General features: G+C 47.9%; 1 protein-coding gene across 1 annotated transcript in view; it reads left to right on the top strand.

Annotated features, from left to right (window-relative positions):
• The first annotated feature begins 221 nt into the window (after positions 1–221).
• LOC137543666 (EP300-interacting inhibitor of differentiation 3-like) overlaps positions 222–19,959 on the top strand; it is a 37,997-nt gene continuing 18,259 nt past the window's right edge. Inside the window, exons 1-3 of the mRNA XM_068264792.1 lie at positions 222–395; positions 4,319–4,399; positions 14,655–14,779. Of these exons, the coding sequence (XP_068120893.1) occupies positions 245–395; positions 4,319–4,399; positions 14,655–14,779 (357 nt within the window). The 5' untranslated portion in view covers positions 222–244. The remainder of the gene's footprint in view (positions 396–4,318; positions 4,400–14,654; positions 14,780–19,959) is intronic.

The raw sequence follows: 19,959 nt of genomic DNA, 5'->3' as shown, positions 1-19,959 counted from the left end.
AGGCAGTGGCTGGGCGGGACAATGGAGGACAACAACACAGCCACGTGCCCCTGGAGGAAGCGCGCGGGCGTCTGTGACGCAGCGTGTATCAGACATTCCATCAGGGCTGAGGTCACATGAGGCGCGCGTGTGATAGTGCGCATGCGCGGCAGCCCGCCTAGAAGGCTCAGACGCAGGTCAGACGCAGGTCAGACGCTGGTGGTGAGAGAGACACGAGAGAGTGGGACGCGTTGTGGCTGCAGCAATGGCTGAGAGAAGGAGAAGGCGTGCAGATTCCGGAGAGGAGAAGGAGGCGGAGGAGCAGGCGGGAGCCTCATTCACCATCCCTACACGTGACACTGAGGAGCGCCGGGACATCCGTGCCAAGTATAGGAGACTCATGGAGGAGCTACAGGGTGAGAGCAGGAGGGGCAGCCCAACTAACTAGCATACATGGAAAGTGATATACCCCTTGTTAGTAGAATCACTGGCCCACACCGCCTCTTCATTCATGAAAGCGGAATATAACCCTGCATTTCAACTTTGCTCTAAAACATTATTTACAGTATATTATATGCAACCAGAATTTTACTAGACCAGCATTGGAAGGGTTACACACAGTGGCGTAGCTAAGGAGCTGTGGGCCCCGATGCGAGTTTTACAATGGGGCCCCCCAGGCACTCTATACATAACAATTGATACGGCGCACCAAAACCTGCCAATGGCAACTACAGTGTCAGAGGTGCAAGAAGGGGATGGGGAAGAGCTTGTTAATGATTACCACTATTCAAAGCATCTATAGAAGTGATTATTATGAACACAGGACCAATAGAGAACTAATACTGTAGTTAAGGGAGGGCCCTTCGGGGCCCCTCTGGCCCAAGGGCCCCGATGCGGTCGCTACCGCTGCACCCCCTATTGCTACGCCCCTGGTTACACAGAGGATTAAAGTTCCGTGGAGAGATATGCAGAAGTTCAGATAGATACATTCTATTTAGTTGAATGTATCTATTGATAAACAGTTACACACTCTTTAGCAGCCCATACACTCAGCCGATTTTCTGGCCGACCGATCGATCCCGATCGATCGATCAATCGATTGCAAATCGGTTGGCCAATCGACCGATCGATGGCCGATTTCGATCGATTTCGATGGATTTCCATCGAACTGGCAGGGTGGAAAATGTAGGTCGATCTGATGAGATTGCTTATCAGTTTGCATTGGCCTTAATGGAAATCTGATGGCAAAAAAATGCCATCAGATCGAATTTCAATAGATTTCAAACTGAAATATATTGGAATTCTATCCTGGTAAAAAATGTTCTAAAAACGCATCAGATAGATCATCAGATGCATTTCTTATCTATCTGCTGCCAATCTGACGAGTGTATGGGCACCTTTTGGCTGTCCTCCAAGCTCCTTCTCCATGAGAGACAGTGAGTCACATTCAACACTTAGATACATTTATGTAAACAAAATGTATCTATTTCAGCTTCGGATGCGTCTGCAGAAATCTCCAGGAACTTTAAAGCTCTGTGTAACCCTTCCAATGCTGGTCTAGTAAAAAAAAAAAAATTCTGGTTGCATATAATATACTGTAAATAATGTTTTAGAGCAAAGTTGAAATGCAGGGTTATATTCCGCTTTAAATATCACTAGACGCCACTCAAAATCGGAGTAAAAGCCCCGCCCCCGTCTCCATGACAACTCCAGACTGCTTCTCTGACTGGGGCAACAAGTGCAGAAGCTGGAGTCTGACCTCTATTCCTCCCCCCCCCCCCTCCCTCTTCCCGCGCTCAACCAGCTCCTCCGGCAGTAGATTCAGCGTCACCGGCTCTGCGCTGTCTCTAACGCTAGAGTACCAGCCAGCCGCCTGATCCCCGCTGTCTCCCCCCTCCGATGCTGCACATACTACTTCCTGTTTTAGTGTGCGCAGCATCGGAGAGGGGAGACAGCGGGGATCAGACGGCTGGCTGGTGCTCTAGCGGTGGGCTAGTGGTCAGGCTGGTGGACTAGTGGGGTGGTGGTCAGGCTAGTGGGGTGATGGTCAGGCTAGCCTACTCCACACTGCTCGTGGCCGGAGCACGCTTACGCCTGCCGATGACGTGCAAGCCAATCAGCACAGACTTTTAGCAGCCGGACGGGGTTTAAAAACACCCGCCCACCTAATTAGCCCTGGGGAGAATACTGTGCTATAGTGGTGCCCAACTCAGGCACCACATGGCACTGAATCCACCTGCTTCGATGGCCTCTGAGTCTCTCCCGCTTCCTCTTGTCTTTTAATGTAAACTCTTTTATTTCAGAGAAACTGAGTCTGAAAAAAAAAATAGGTACTTATCCGTTAGCCGGGCGCATCCTCTAGGTGGCGACAAAACTCCACCAGAGTTACATCTTTCCCTACTATCCATGTCGGCCTGGAGGGGGAATAGTAATTAGCGCCACCTGCCGGATGCGCCCGGCTAACGGATAAGTACCAAAAAATCAGATGCAGTTAAGCCATTTTCAGAATCTTTGGCTATCATTCATAAAGCGTTCCCGCATGCGGAAATGCTAAAAACAGCCGACTTTACCGACCACCAAGCAAAATGTGTATTCATAAAGGCTGTTTCCGCATGCGGAGCTGACTTTCCGAGCAGAGCGGTAAATTACCGCCTTGTGCGGTGATTCCATGCGGAAATGTAACAAAATGTTAATTCATAAAACTTTAAGCAGGCGGTATGCGGCGGGGGATTACCGCTCCCCTGGATGTAGCGAGAAGCATGCAGAGTACATGTAAGTGAATGGGACAGACCTCCCAAGCAGCTGCAGAGAGAACACCGCACGGAGGGACTCGGACAGCTTCTCCTGTTTCCGCAAGCTCACCGCCAGCCTACAGCGGGATATCTCTGCACTCCTATCGCAACAGGCAACATTTTTATGAATGACCACCCAGAAGGCTGAAATACCGACAGCTGTGTTTCCCCGCACAGATTTAATTTACCAACAGCACTTTTATGAATGATAGCCATAGACATGATCAGGTGATGTTGGTGCATTCACCACCTGTCAGCTGCTCCTGTGCTCCAGCTGGGCAGTAGAGAGCTGTCTGTTGCATGGAGTCACATCTCCACACTCAGACACAAGGCAAATCTTTTCTGCCACCACACTGCGTGTAAAACACTTGACATGTGGGATTACAGCTCTTCGGTACCCGGACAGGAAACTACTTGACGAGTGGACAGTTCAGCCAGCAGTGAAAGTAGCTTTATTTAGCTATGTAGAACATGGCAGCAAGATGAGATCAAGTGAATGAATATTTAGTTTAGGTTTTAACCATTTCCCTACTGAGGGTTTTTTCCCCATCTGTAGCAGAGCAATTGTCACCTGTCAGCGCTCCTTCCATTCATTTGCCTATAAATGTATTACTACTTATCACAATGAAATGATCTATATCTATCTAGTTTTTTTTTTTCCCACAACCAATTAGGCTTTGTTTGGGTGATATATTTTGCTAAGAATTATTTTTTTCTAAATGCATTGTAACGGGAAAAAAATGGTAAAAAAAAAATCATTACTTCTCAGATTTCTGCCATTTTAGTTTTAAAATGATACATACAAACCCACTCATTGTATTTGCCTGTTTGTCCTGATTATTGCAACATTTAGAATGTTTCCCTAGTACAATGTATGACGGCAATATTTTATTTGGAAATAAAGGTGCATTTTTTTTCAGTTTTGCATCCATCACTAGTTACAACTAGCCCATATTTTCAAAATTACCAGGAATATACCCTCAACATACATATTTAAAAAAGTTCAGTCCCTGTATTTTTTGATTGTAATTTTTTTTTTGTATGCAAATGTTTTATTTAGGTAATTCTGGAAGAGTTCAGGGGGTAAGGGGTTAATTTTAAATGTATGCATGGTTCTTTTTATTAAAATGTATGTAGATGTAATTCATTATTTGGCCACAAGATGTCTTTGTGCATTATCTTCCTGAGCGTACTATTAGTACGTGAACAGGAAGATATGAGTGTATGTGTAATTTTCGTTGTTACAATGACCTTAGGCATCTCATTGATGCCGGTGATCATTGAAATGGTGTCTTAGATCAATGAATGGGGACTGCATTCACATTCATTGATCACCCCACTGACGGGCGGCAACCAACACAGACCGTGGTCCTTTGCCACAATAGACGATTGATGATCTACATCCTTGGGCAGGAAGGAAAGTTCTGTGGGATGTAGATAATCATTCTGAAACCACATACCACAAGTGCTTAGTTTTGCTTTGAGTAAAATGAATGTGTAAGAATTGCTTTCACTAAGCGAGACAACCAACTGCTTTTTATGTGCAGACAATCGAGAAGAGCTGATGAGCTCCCAGAGCGAGCGGCTCACGGACACCCTCCTGAAGGCCAATGAGCTTTTTAGAAAAGGTAAGTGACCAGATGGGTGGAACTCATTACTATTGCTCTGCTCACCCTCTGTGTGTCATAAGACCCAATGACCTCTTCTCCAGTCATCTTACACCACACAGAGCTGACATGTTTTATCTCCTGACAATCATGTCAACCTCATTCCTGCCCTACCAAACAAAACCCTCAATGTGGTGCGTCTCAGTATTTCTGGCAAGCCAATAGTACACAAGTGGGATGCTACTAGTATGTATTCTCATTCTCTTCTGTATTATTTAAGAAATGAAGGGGGGGGGGGGGGGGGTGAAGCAGCCATGGCAGCTTGCACGTTCCTTCACAGAATTTGCTTCCTAATCATTTGTGTTATTCTGGACTGGGATCTAGCTGCATGTAAGCAGCTGTGACTGCCGCACTCCACAAACAGACCTCTGCCCACACTATAGGGTGTTTTAAATATAGGTAGTCCCTGGTTAAGGAACAAGATAGGTATAGTAGGTCTGTTCCTTAAGGACAACTGTAACACGAGAGGGATATGGAGGCTACCATATTTATTTCCTTTTAAACAATACTAGTTGCCTGGCCATCCTGCTGATCCTCTGCCTCTGATACTTTTAGCCATAGCCTCTGAACAAGCATGCAGCAGATCAGGAGTTTCTGATATCATTGTCAGATCTGACAAGATTAGCTGCATGCTTGTTTCTGGTGTTATTCAGACACTACTGCAGCCAAATAGACCAACAGGATTGCCAGGCAACTGGTATTGTTTAACAGGAAATACATGTAACAGGCTCCATATCCCTTTCACTTTAGGTGTTTTTTTAACCTGAAAGTGTCAAGAAGTAGAAACCTTGCCATTTCTGCCCCGTACCTCCTCTATGTTGCCCTGTGCCTCCAGCGTCCCCCTCTTAGTCATATTTGTTTTCCCCATGCATTCAGTGTCCCACGTGGTGTGTACACACACACCTACACACACACACCTACACACACACACACACACACACACCTACACACACACACACCTACGCACACACACACACCTACACACACACACACACACACACACACCTACACACACACCCACACACCTACACACACACCTACGCACACACACACACCTACGCACACACACACCTACACACACACACACCTACACACACACCTACGCACACACACCTACGCACACACACACACCTACACACCTACACACACACCTACACACACACCTACACACACACACCTACACACACACACACACCTACACACACACACACACACACACCTACGCGCACACACACACACCTACGCACACACACACACCTACACACACACACACACACCTACACAAACACACACACACACCTACACACACACACCTACACACACACACACACACCTACTAACACACCTACACACACCTACACACACACCTACACACACACACACACCTACGCACACACACCTACACACACACACACCTACACACACACACACCTACGCACACCTACACACACACCTACGCACACCTACACACACACCTACACACACCTACACACACACCTACACACACACACACCTACACACACACACACACACACACCTACACACACACACACACACACACCTACACACACACACACCTACACACACACACACACACACACACCTACACACACCTACACACACACACACACACCTACGCACACACACACACACCTACGCACACACACACACACACACACCTACACACACACACACACACACACACACACACACACACACACACACACACACCTACACACACACCTACGCGCGCACACACCTACACACACACACACACACCTACACACACACCTACACACACACACACACACACCTACACACACAAACCTACACACACACACCTACACACACACACACACACACACCTACTAACACACCTACACACACCTACACACACACACACACCTACGCACACACACCTACACACACACACACACACCTACGCACACACACACACCTACGCACACACACACACACACCTACACACACACCTACACACACACACCTACACACACACACACACACACACCTACACACACACACACACCTACACACACACACACACACACACCTACACACACACACACACCTACACACACCTACACACACACCTACACACACACCTACGCGCACACACACACACCTACGCACACACACACACACACCTACACACACATACACACACCTACACACACACACACACACACACCTACTAACACACCTACACACACCTACACACACACACACCTACACACACACACACACCTACGCACACACACCTACACACACACACACCCCTACACACACCTATAAAGCCGCTCGGCTATTGTATTTCAATGGGCTGGTGGACACCGGCGGTTTGAGGTTTTTAGCAAACCGCAAATGTGCAGCAGTAGGCAGGCGGCCGGCGGATCTGCTCGGTGTGCACTGAGTCTCACACAGGATTTTGTGTAAATTGTGAAAACCAAAAACAAGTCAGAACAAGCCAAAACATTTTTTTTTTCAAAAAGACCTTGTAGTTTTTGAGAACATAGATTTGAATTTTTTTTTTTTAATTGACATTTTGCTTTAACCACTTGCCGACCGCCTTAAGCCAATGGGCCCAAACGACCGTAATACACCCATCGGTGGCGGCAGCAGGTGTGGCTGTGCGGCAATCGCATCATTTGTGACGCCATCAGCCACCGGCGACAGGCTCCGCCCCCCTCGCGCTGTAACCCGCCAGCCGTTCAGAAGCGCCGGCGGGTTATTGGCGAACGGATCGCCGCATACAAAGTGTATAATACACTTTGTAATGTATACAAAGCGTATTATAAAGGCTGCCTCCTGCCTTGGTGGTCCCAGTGATCGAGGGACCACCAGGGCAGGCTGCAGCCCCCCAGGTAAGCACCCAAGCGCACTGATCTCCCCCCACCTTCCCTCTGATCGTCCACAGCACCCTTCAGACCCCCCCCCCCCTGCCTACCCCTCAGACCCCTGTTTGCACCCAATCACCCATCAATCACTCCCTGTCACTATCTGTCAGCGCTATTTTTCTAACTAGTCCCTAAACTGCACGCTGGGGGCTCCTGATCACCCCCCCCACTCTCAGATCCTCCCCAGCCCCCCCCCCCCCCCCTGCATACTGTATACATCTATCCTCCCCTGTAATCACCTGTCAATCACCCGTCAATCACCACCTGCCACTGCCATTTATCAGATCAGACCCTAACCTGCCTCTTACTGGCATCTGATCACCCTCCCACACCATCAGATCGCCTGCAGACCTACCCTCAGATCACCTCCAAAGTGCATTGTTTACATCTGTTTTGCCATCTAATTACCCACTGATCACTCATCAATCACCCCCTGTCACCACCTGTCACTGCTACCCATCAGATCAAACCCCTATCTGCCCCTAGGGCACCCATCACCCGCCCACACCCTCAGAACGACTTCAGACCCCAGCCCTGATCACCTCGCCAGTGCATTGCTTGCATCTGTTGCCCCCCTGTAATCACACCTTGAGACACCCATCAATCACCTCCTGTCACCCCCTAGCACACCTACCCATCAGATCAGGCCCTAATTTGCCCCGTGTGGGCTCCTGATCACTTGGCCAAACCCTCAGATACCCCTCAGACCCCCTTCCGATCACCTCCCCAGTGCATTAATTGCATCTATTTTCCCCTCTAACCGCCCCCTGAGACACCCATCAATCATCTCCTGTCACCCCCCCCCCCTCCCTAGCACTCCTATCCATCACATCAGGCCCAATACAACCTGTCATCTAAGAGGCCACCCTGCTTATGACCGGTTCCACAAAATTCGCCCCCTCGTAGACCACCTGTCATCAAAATTTGCAGATGCTTATACCCCTGAATAGTCATTTTGAGACATTTGGTTTCCAGACTACTCACAGTTTTGGGCCCATAAAATGCCAGGGCGGTATAGAAACCCCACAAGTGACCCCATTTTAGAAAGAAGACACCCCAAGGTATTCCATTAGGTGTATGACGAGTTCATAGAAGATTTTATTTTTTGTCACAAGTTAGCAGAAATTGATTTTTATTGTTTTTTGTTCACAAAGTGTCAATTTCCGCTAACTTGTGACAAAAATAAAATCTTCTATTAACTCGCCATACTCCTAACAGAATACCTTGGGGTGCCTTCTTTCTACAATGGGGTCACTTGTGGAGTTCCTATACTGCCCTGGCATTTTAGGGGCCCTAAACCGTGAGGAGTAGTCTAGAAAACAAATGCCTCAAAATGACCTGTGAATTGGACGTTAGGCCCCTTAGCGCACCCAGGCTGCAAAAAAGTGTCACACGTGGTATCGCCGTACTCAGAAGTAGTATAATGTGTTTTGGGGTGTATTTTTACACATACCCATGCTGGGTGGGAGAAATCTCTCTGTAAATGGACAATTGTGTGTGTTAAAAAAAAAAAAAAATAATAATAAAAAAAAATTGTCATTTACAGAGAGATTTCTCCCACCCAGCATGGGTATGTGTAAAAACACCCCCCAAAACACACTATACTACTTCTGAGTATGGCAATACCACATGTGTGGCACTTTATTCCAGCCTAACTGCGCTAAGGGGCCCAAAGTCCAATGAGCACCTTTAGGCTTTACAGGGGTGCTTACAATTAGGCACCCCCCCAAAATGCCAGGACAGTAAACACACCCCACAAATGACCCCATCTTGGAAAGTAGACACTTTGAGGTATTCAGAGAGGAGCATAGTGAGTCCGTGGCAGATTTCCTTTTTTTTTTTTTTTTTTTGTCACAAAGTGTCATTTTCCGCTAACTTGTGACAAAAAATAAACTCTTCTATGAACTCACCATGCCTCTCAGTGAATACTTTGGGATGTCTTCTTTCCAAAATGGGGTCATTTGGGGGGTATTTATACTATCCTGGAATTTTAGCACCTCATGAAACCCGACAGGTGCTCAGAAAAGTCAGAGATGCTTCAAAATGGGAAAATTCACTTTTTGCACCATAGTTTGTAAATGCTATAACTTTTACCCAAACCAATAAATATACACTGAATGTTGTTTTTTTTTTTTTATTATCAAAGACATGTAGCACAATAAATTTGGACAAAAATGTATATCGAAATTTTACTTTATTTGAAAAATGTCAGCACAGAAAGTAAAAAAAAAATCATTTTTTTGACAAAATTCATGTCTTTTTTGATTAATATAATAAAAACTAAAACTCGCAGCAGCAATCAAATAGCACCAAAAGAAAGCTGTATTAGTGACAAGAAAAGGAGGTAAAATTCATTTAGGTGGTAGGTTGTATGACCGAGCAATAAAACGTGAAAGCTGCAGTGGTCTGAATGGGAAAAAAAGGCTCTGGTCCTTAAGGGGCGAAAAGACTGGTCCTTAAGTGGTTAATACAGTTCTCAAACCTTTTTGGGGTGAGGGCGCCTTGATGACTATAAAACATTTTCAAGGCACCCCTAGGCAAAAACAACTACTGAAATGCTGTTCTGACCTTTTTATTAGGCCCCTCCCCCCTCCAAGTAGCTAGCAATGCTTATTATTATTATTATTATTATTATTATTTATTGGATTTATATAGCGCCAACATATTACGCAGCGCTGTACAATAAATAGGATTACAGACAATAACAGGGGTGACAGAACAATACAGGTAACAGACCATAGATACAACAATACAGGTAATAGCAATAAGATACACAACACAATGCAGATAATAGTACAATGCCAGATCATAAACTGGAATGGTAGTGGTAAAAATTACCAGTTCCAAATTCTGGGTAAAGTATGATACACAAGGGAAGAGGGCCCTGCTAAAGGCTTACAATCTAGAGGGAGGGGCTGGTGACACAAAAGGAGGGGGTGCATCAAGAAGTTATTGGCAGAAAGGATTAGGGTAGTGTTGAGTTGATGTAGGCCTCCTTGAAGAAGTGAGTTTTGAGTGCTTTTTTGAAGGTGTTGAAGGTGGGAGCGAGCCTGATGGGCAGTGGGAGAGAGTTCCACAGGATAGGGGCAGCTCTAGTGAAGTCCTGCAGTCTGGCATGGGAGTGCGAGATGCGTGGGGTGGTTAAGAGGAGGTAGTTGGAGGAGCGAAGTGGGCGGCCAGGTGTATATCTGCTGACCAGGTCAGAGATATAGGATGGGCAGGACTTGTGTATGGATTTGTATGCCAAACATAGGATCTTGAAGCTGATTCTGAAGTGAATTGGAAGCCAATGAAGGGATTTGCGTAGGGGAGTTGTGGAGACAGAGCGGTGGGAGGAGTAGATGAGTCTGGCTGCTGCGTTCATGATGGATTTTAGGGGGGCGATGCGGTTTTGAGGAAGGCCTGACAAGAGGGAGTTGCAGTAGTCCAGGCGGGAGATGAGGGCATGGACAAGGAGTTTGGTAGTGTCTGGGGTCAGGAAAGGCCGGATCTTGGAGATGTTGCGTAAGTGGAAATAGCAGGCCCTAGCTACGGTTTGGATGTGGGAGGTGAAGGAGAGGGCCGAGTCCAGGGTGACACCCAGGCAGCGGGCTTGTGTGGTTGGATGAATGATTGTGCCATTGACAGTGACATAGAGGTCAGTGGGGGATGAAGCAGCACGGGGCGGGAAGATTAGGAGCTCAGTCTTATCCAGGTTTAATTTTAGGAACCTGGCAGACATCCACGATGAAATAGCTGAGAGGCCAGAGGATACCTTCTCCATGGTGGTGGTGGAGAGGTCAGTGGTATGGAGGTAAATCTGGGTGTCATCTGCATATAGGTGTAAGTTGAAACCCAGAGAGGAGATGAGTTTTCCGATGGAGGCGGTGTAAATGGAGAACAGCAGGGGACCAAGAACAGAGCCTTGGGGGACCCCAACTGAAAGTGGGAAGGAGGTTGAGGAGGAACCATTGAAGGAGGTCTTGAAGGAGCGATTTGAGAGGTAGGAGGAGAACCATGCTAGGGCAAGGTCTTGGATACCCACAGATTGCAGGGACTGGAGAAGCAGGGATTGATCGACAGTGTCGAATGCTGATGAGAGGTCTAGGAGGAGAAGGATAGTGTATTTTCCTTCGGCCTTGGCAAGCGTGAGGTCATTGACGACCTTGGTGAGGGCAGTCTCGGTGGAGTGGCCTGGCCGAAATCCTGATTGTAGGGGATCAAACAGGGAGTTGGAGTCAAGGTAATGGGTCATGCGTTGGTGGACTAAACGCTCCAGGAGTTTAGATGCAAAAGGGAGTAAGGAGATGGGACGGTAGCTGGATGGAAGTGAGGGGTCTAGTGATTATTAGGCATCATCCCCCTCCAAGAAGTCCATGACCCCCCTTATTAGGCTGCCCCCCTCCAAGTAGCTAGCAATGCTTATTAGGCATCATCCCCCTCCAAGAAGTCCATGACCCCCCTTATTAGGCTGCCCCCCTCCAAGTAGCTAGCAATGCTTATTAGGCATCATCCCCCTCCAAGAAGTCCATGACCCCCCTTATTAGGCTGCCCCCCTCCAAGTAGCTAGCAATGCTTATTAGGGCACATCCCCCCCCTCCAAGTAGTCCATGACCCCCCTTATTAGGCTGCCCCCCTCCAAGTAGCTAGCAATGCTTATTAAGGCTCACCCCCCCCTCCAAGAAGTCCATGACCCCCCCCTTATTAAGCTGCCCCCCCTCCAAGTAGCTAGCAATGCTTATTAGGCATCATCCCCCTCCAAGAAGTCCATGACCCCCCTTATTAGGCTGCCCCCCTCCAAGTAGCTAGCAATGCTTATTAGGGCACATCCCCCCCCTCCAAGAAGTCCATGACCCCCCCCCCTTATTAAGCTGCCCCCCTCCAAGAAGTCCATGACCCCCCTTATTAGGCTGCCCCCCTCCAAGTAGCTAGCAATGCTTATTAGGGCACATCCCCCCCCTCCAAGTAGTCCATGACCCCCCTTATTAGGCTGCCCCCCTCCAAGTAGCTAGCAATGCTTATTAAGGCTCACCCCCCCCTCCAAGAAGTCCATGACCCCCCCCCCCCCCTTATTAAGCTGCCCCCCCTCCAAGTAGCTAGCAATGCTTATTAGGCATCATCCCCCTCCAAGAAGTCCATGACCCCCCTTATTAGGCTGCCCCCCTCCAAGTAGCTACCAATGCTTATTAAGGCTCACCCCCCCCCTCCAAGAAGTCCATGACCCCCCCCCCCTTATTAAGCTGCCCCCCTCCAAGTAGCTAGCAATGCTTATTAGGGCACATCCCCCCCCTCCAAGTAGTCCATGACCCCCCTTATTAGGCTGCCCCCCTCCAAGTAGCTACCAATGCTTATTAAGGCTCACCCCCCCCCCCCTCCAAGAAGTCCATGACCCCCCCCCCCCTTATTAAGCTGCCCCCCTCCAAGTAGCTAGCAATGCTTATTAGGGCACATCCCCCCCCCTCCAAGTAGTCGGTGACCCCCCCCCCCTTATTAGGCTGCCCCCCTCCAAGTAGCTAGCAATGCTTATTAGGGCACATCCCCCCCCTCCAAGAAGTCCATGACCCCCCCCCCCCTTATTAGGCTGCCCCCCTCCAAGTAGCTAGCAATGCTTATTAGGGCACATCCCCCCCCCCTCCAAGTAGTCGGTGACCCCCCCCCCCCCCTTATTAGGCTGCCCCCCTCCAAGTAGCTAGCAATGCTTATTAGGGCACATCCCCCCCCTCCAAGAAGTCCATGACCCCCCCCCCCCTTATTAGGCTGCCCCCCTCCAAGTAGCTACCAATGCTTATTAAGGCTCACCCCCCCCCCCTCCAAGAAGTCCATGACCCCCCCCCCCCTTATTAGGCTGCCCCCCTCCAAGTAGCTACCAATGCTTATTAAGGCTCACCCCCCCCCCCCTCCAAGAAGTCCATGACCCCCCTTATCAGGCTGCCCCCCTCCAAGTAGCTAGCAATGCTTATTAGGGCACATCCCCCCCCTCCAAGAAGTCCATGACCCCCCTTATTAAGCTGCCCCCCTCCAAGTAGCTAGCAATGCTTATTAGGGCACATCATCCCCCTCCAAGTAGTCCATGACCCCTCCCCCCCTTATTAAGCTGCCCCCCTCCAAGTAGCTAGCAATGCTTATTAAGGCTCACCCCCCCCCCCCCCTCCAAGAAGTCCATGACCCCCCTTATTAGGCTGCCCCCCTCCAAGTAGCTAGCAATGCTTATTAGGGCACATCCCCCCCCTCCAAGAAGTCCATGACCCCCCCCCCCCCCCTTATTAAGCTGCCCCCCTCCAAGTAGCTAGCAATGCTTATTAGGGCACATCCCCCCCCTCCAAGAAGTCCATGACCCCCCTTATTAGGCTGCCCCCCTCCAAGTAGCTAGCAATGCTTATTAGGGCACATCCCCCCCCCCTCCAAGAAGTCCATGACCCCCCCCCCCCTTATTAGGCTGCCCCCCTCCAAGTAGCTAGCAATGCTTATTAGGGCACATCCCCCCCCTCCAAGAAGTCCATGACCCCCCTTATTAGGCTGCCCCCCTCCAAGTAGCTAGCAATGCTTATTAAGGCACATCCCCCCCCCCTCCAAGAAGTCCATGACCCCCCTTATTAGGCTGCCCCCCTCCAAGTAGCTAGCAATGCTTATTAAGGCTCACCCCCCCCCCTCCAAGAAGTCCATGACCCCCCTTATTAGGCTGCCCCCCTCCAAGTAGCTACCAATGCTTATTAAGGCTCACCCCCCCCCCCCTCCAAGAAGTCCATGACCCCCCTTATCAGGCTGCCCCCCTCCAAGTAGCTACCAATGCTTATTAGGGCACATCCCCCCCCTCCAAGAAGTCCATGACCCCCCTTATTAGGCTGCCCCCCTCCAAGTAGCTACCAATGCTTATTAGGGCACATCCCCCCCCTCCAAGAAGTCCATGACCCCCCTTAATAGGCTGCCCCCCTCCAAGTAGCTACCAATGCTTATTAAGGCTCACCCCCCCCCCCCTCCAAGAAGTCCATGACCCCCCTTATCAGGCTGCCCCCCTCCAAGTAGCTAGCAATGCTTATTAGGGCACATCCCCCCCCCTCCAAGTAGTCGGTGACCCCCCCCCCCCACCCCCCATTGTATATCAATGAGCAGCTGCATTACCTGATGGCAATGCACAAAGGATGGGTGGTGAATACTGAGACGACCCTGGGAAGGGCACTAGGGTACCACAGCACCCAGTTTGAGAATCCCTGCTTTATCATATACAGAGTTCTGCAAACCTTTACCTCTAGTTACCTTACTGGTAAGTCTAACTTGGATTTTCACATCTGTAAACAGTAATCCTTTTATCTTTATATTTTCAGTGTCCAGTCCCAGAGAGGCTGCCCTGGACTTAAAACTTATTCTCCAGGCAGCAAAGCTAGGGAATGAAGTAGCCGACCGGCTGCTGGCAGATAAACCAGCAGCCACATCATTCCCTGAGGACTTGGTAAGCCAAATGTTCAGGAATGAACAGACCTTACAGATGTTCCTCTAGTTTGTATATTTGTCATGTTGTAGATGTTGTTATATATGTTTTATCAAGGGTTTGTAGGTTTTTAACCAACAACATTGGGTGGTAAGACTCCGTCCCTTGATGAGGTTAATGATGTCATCACTTTGTGGGAGGTTTTGACGTTACCACAGCCTTCCTGTGTAGGAGGGTATAAGTGTTTTCTTGTAAGCTATGATGAAGGGCCATGGCCCGAAACATGTCAGCTTTCTTTTGATGTGGGATACGTCCTGAATAAAAGTCTCCAGTTTGACAAGTGCGGAATTCCCTGTCTGTTGTACACCTTACAGATTGTATGGCTGTCCTGCTGATCCTCTGCTTCCAGTACATTTAGCTATCGAACCTGAACAAGCATGCAGCAGATCAGGTGTTTTTGACTGAAATCTATCTGGATTAGCTGCATGCTTGTTTAAGCTGTGTGATTCAGACATTACTGCAGCCAAAGAGATCAGCAGGACACCAGGCACCTGGTATTCTTTCAAAGGAAATAAACCTAGCAGCCTCTATATCTCTCTCAGTTCAGGTGTCCTTTAGGGCTAGGTTCACATTGGCACTGAAATGGACCATTTATCAGAAAGCAACAGACAGGGTGGTGGACTCTGTCCAAAGCATAGGATCTGTTCATACATGACTGTTGCCAGTGAATGCATTGCTTCTGTCCCATTCCGTTCCAATAAGTGGACTGCACAATGATTCCAGACAGCGAACCTGGTCGTATTAAGCATGCCATGCATGACATGTGTAACACACAACTGAGAACTTTGTCTTGTTCACTATGACAGTGGATCCCCTGTACCATGCATGGCAGGAATCTGATGCAGGGTGGGCAAACCTGGCCCTCCAGCTGTTTACAAGTCCCACAATGCATTGCAGGAGTCTGACAGCCACAGTCATGACTCATAAGGCAAATGCATTGTGGGACTTGTAGTTCCGTAACAGCTAGAGGGCCGAGTTTGCCTTACCTGAGCTAAAATGAGTGTGAAGGCTGCTACATTGTTTTTCTTGTTAAAAATACTAATTGTCTGTCTTTTATGCTGATATGTTTGCTTTGGTAATTTGAGCCCCTGGCCTACTTGTCCTGGATCAGTGATTGTAAAAGATGGCAGGCAAATGATCAGCACAACAGCCAGACCAGTAAATATTCGAGTGCAAGTCGGCAATGGTTCCTACTACATCTCTCAAATCTATGTTCCTCTTAAACAGGGCTGTGGTGTCCAGGAATCTGTGTGTACTCCCCGAAAATGTTTCCAGCCGGTGGCATGAAAAACTAGCCGGGGGGGAGAGGAGGTGGAGCTATATGAGGGAATGCAGGGCCAGTGCTTCTGTGTGTGACTCTGCTTACAGCATATGACAGCCGGGGGCTCATCAAAACTATACAGAGTATATTGTCTTCTCATTAAACGGTCCCTCAGAGGGGCTCACACTCTAATCCCTACCATAGTCCTATGTCTATGCATGTATCATGTAGAGTATGTGTCATAGTCTAGGGCCAATTTTAGGGGGAAGCCAAATAACTTATCTGTATGTTTTTGGGATGTGGGAAGAAACCTGAGTGCTTGGAGGAAACCCACACAGACATGGGGAGAACATACAAACTCCTGGCAGATGTTGCTCTGGCTGGACTTAGAACCAGGGACCCAGCGCTGCAAGGCGAGAGCACTAATCCCTATGCCACTTTGCTGCCCACTGTTTAAAAAAGAATGCACTGGCTCCTAATAAATTCAAACTGCAATTAAAAGAAAATGTTTTGTTTTGCTAATTTAATTAATTGGATATGTTACTTAGGGCTAGTGCACGCTTCTGAGCGCTTTATAAATGCCAGCTCTTGGCTAATGGGTTTGGATGGGATGAATCACACCAGAGCAATGTGCTTTTTCTAGTGCAGCATTTCTGCGTTTTTCTGCGGCAATTTAGCCTCAATGTTAAGTAGAGGAAAGTGGAAAAGCGCTAGATCAGAGTGATTTACCAAGCTGTTTTCTTACAGAAGCTGTTCAGTTACAGCTCTAATGTAACCAAAAATAAAAACAGCGACCCCAAAACGCTCAAAATCACTAGACCTGATTAGAAAATCGCTAGGCACATGCCTAGAATTGTTCTGAGAAATCACTTTAGAAAGTGCTGAGCGTTTGCAATTTATTCTAACGCTTTTTGGTGTGCACTGGCCCTAAACTTGTGCACATTCACCACAAAGGTATTGTCTGTTGCCTGTAAACCTAGTTCAGATCTTGCATAAGGAATGTCTAGTAGAGGAAGAATCTCCTCATTCCCCTGCAGAGTACCTGCACATCATTCTTAGCTGTATCCACAGTTACATTGCCTAGGGCCTGATCCATGCTCAGATTGTGCATGAAGAATGTGTAATAGAGGAAGAATCTCCTCATTCCCCTGCAGAGTACCTGCACATCATTCTTAGCTGTACCCACACTTACATTGCCTAGGGCCTGATCCATGCTCAGATTGTGCATGAAGAATGTGTAATAGAGGAAGAATCTCCTCATTCCCCTGCAGAGTACCTGCACATCATTCTTAGCTGTATCCACAGTTACATTGCCTAGGGCCTGATCCATGCTCAGATTGTGCATGAAGAATGTGTAATAGAGGAAGAATCTCCTCATTCCCCTGCAGAGTACCTGCACATCATTCTTAGCTGTACCCACACTTACATTGCCTAGGGCCTGATCCATGCTCAGATTGTGCATGAAGAATGTGTAATAGAGGAAGAATCTCCTCATTCCCCTGCAGAGTACCTGCACATCATTCTTAGCTGTATCCACAGTTACATTGCCTAGGGCCTGATCCATGCTCAGATTGTGCATGAAGAATGTGTAATAGAGGAAGAATCGCCTCATTCCCCTGCAGAGTACCTGCACATCATTCTTAGCTGTACCCACACTTACATTGCCTAGGGCCTGATCCATGCTCAGATTGTGCATGAAGAATGTGTAATAGAGGAAGAATCTCCTCATTCCCCTGCAGAGTACCTGCACATCATTCTTAGCTGTACCCACACTTACATTGCCTAGGGCCTGATCCATGCTCAGATTGTGCATGAAGAATGTGTAATAGAGGAAGAATCTCCTCATTCCCCTGCAGAGTACCTGCACATCATTCTTAGCTGTACCCACACTTACATTGCCTAGGGCCTGATCCATGCTCAGATTGTGCATGAAGAATGTGTAATAGAGGAAGAATCTCCTCATTCCCCTGCAGAGTACCTGCACATCATTCTTAGCTGTACCCACAGTTACATTGCCTAGGGCCTGATCCATGCTCAGATTGTGCATGAAGAATGTGTAATAGAGGAAGAATCGCCTCATTCCCCTGCAGAGTACCTGCACATCATTCTTAGCTGTACCCACACTTACATTGCCTAGGGCCTGATCCATGCTCAGATTGTGCATGAAGAATGTGTAATAGAGGAAGAATCTCCTCATTCCCCTGCAGAGTACCTGCACATCATTCTTAGCTGTACCCACACTTACATTGCCTAGGGCCTGATCCATGCTCAGATTGTGCATGAAGAATGTGTAATAGAGGAAGAATCTCCTCATTCCCCTGCAGAGTACCTGCACATCATTCTTAGCTGTACCCACACTTACATTGCCTAAGGCCTGATCCATGCTCAGATTGTGCATGAAGAATGTGTAATAGAGGAAGAATCTCCTCATTCCCCTGCAGAGTACCTGCACATCATTCTTAGCTGTACCCACACTTACATTGCCTAGGGCCTGATCCATGCTCAGATTGTGCATGAAGAATGTGTAATAGAGGAAGAATCTCCTCATTCCCCTGCAGAGTACCTGCACATCATTCTAAGCTGTATCCACAGTTACATTGCCTAGGGCCTGATCCATGCTCAGATTGTGCATGAAGAATGTGTAATAGAGGAAGAATCGCCTCATTCCCCTGCAGAGTACCTGCACATCATTCTTAGCTGTACCCACACTTACATTGCCTAGGGCCTGATCCATGCTCAGATTGTGCATGAAGAATGTGTAATAGAGGAAGAATCTCCTCATTCCCCTGCAGAGTACCTGCACATCATTCTTAGCTGTACCCACACTTACATTGCCTAGGGCCTGATCCATGCTCAGATTGTGCATGAAGAATGTGTAATAGAGGAAGAATCTCCTCATTCCCCTGCAGAGTACCTGCACATCATTCTTAGCTGTATCCACAGTTACATTGCCTAGGGCCTGATCCATGCTCAGATTGTGCATGAAGAATGTGTAATAGAGGAAGAATCTCCTCATTCTCCTGCAGAGTACCTGCACATCATTCTTAGCTGTACCCACACTTACATTGCCTAGGGCCTGATCCATGCTCAGATTGTGCATGAAGAATGTGTAATAGAGGAAGAATCTCCTCATTCCCCTGCAGAGTACCTGCACATCATTCTTAGCTGTACCCACACTTACATTGCCTAGGGCCTGATCCATGCTCAGATTGTGCATGAAGAATGTGTAATAGAGGAAGAATCTCCTCATTCCCCTGCAGAGTACCTGCACATCACTCTTACATGTACCCACACTTACATTGCCTAGGGCCTGATAGCTATTCTTTCTTCCTGCCTGGACCCTTTACAGGTATTCTTACCAAGGACTAGTTTAGATTTCAATTGAACAGCTACTCTGCAGCTATAGCCTAAGTTTAAGTGCATCTACATAACGAACACAGAGGTGCACTACTGCTTGAAAGTGAAACACATTGCCTATTTAATAAAATTCCCTGAACCCCATATCATCTGGGTTCTGGTGCACAGATCTGCTCCGTGCAGAAAATGGCCCTGGCTTTTTCTATTTATCAGATATAAAAAAAGGTAGAGGCCTCTTTCTGCGAGGTGGAGGGGCTACATGCCAGCACCCAGCTGATATAGGGCACCGGGAAAATGTATTACACAGATGACGTGCAGGGAATTCAGGTTGGCAATAACAGGGTAGAGTGTCAGCTTCTTGCCCAGGAGAATTGTTTTGTTCCCAAAAGCAGATGCCATTTTAACCACTTCACCACTAAGGGGTTTTACCCTTTGACCACCAGAGCAATGTTCACCTTTCAGCGCTCCTTCCATTCATTCGTCCATAACTTTATCATTACTTATCACAATGAAATGAACTATA

This window comes from Hyperolius riggenbachi, unplaced genomic scaffold (assembly GCF_040937935.1).
Source record: "Hyperolius riggenbachi isolate aHypRig1 unplaced genomic scaffold, aHypRig1.pri scaffold_151, whole genome shotgun sequence".
Lineage (NCBI taxonomy): Eukaryota > Metazoa > Chordata > Amphibia > Anura > Hyperoliidae > Hyperolius > Hyperolius riggenbachi.
The sequence above is the reverse complement of the archived record's forward strand: the minus strand, read 5'-3'. Positions and strand labels throughout refer to the sequence as shown.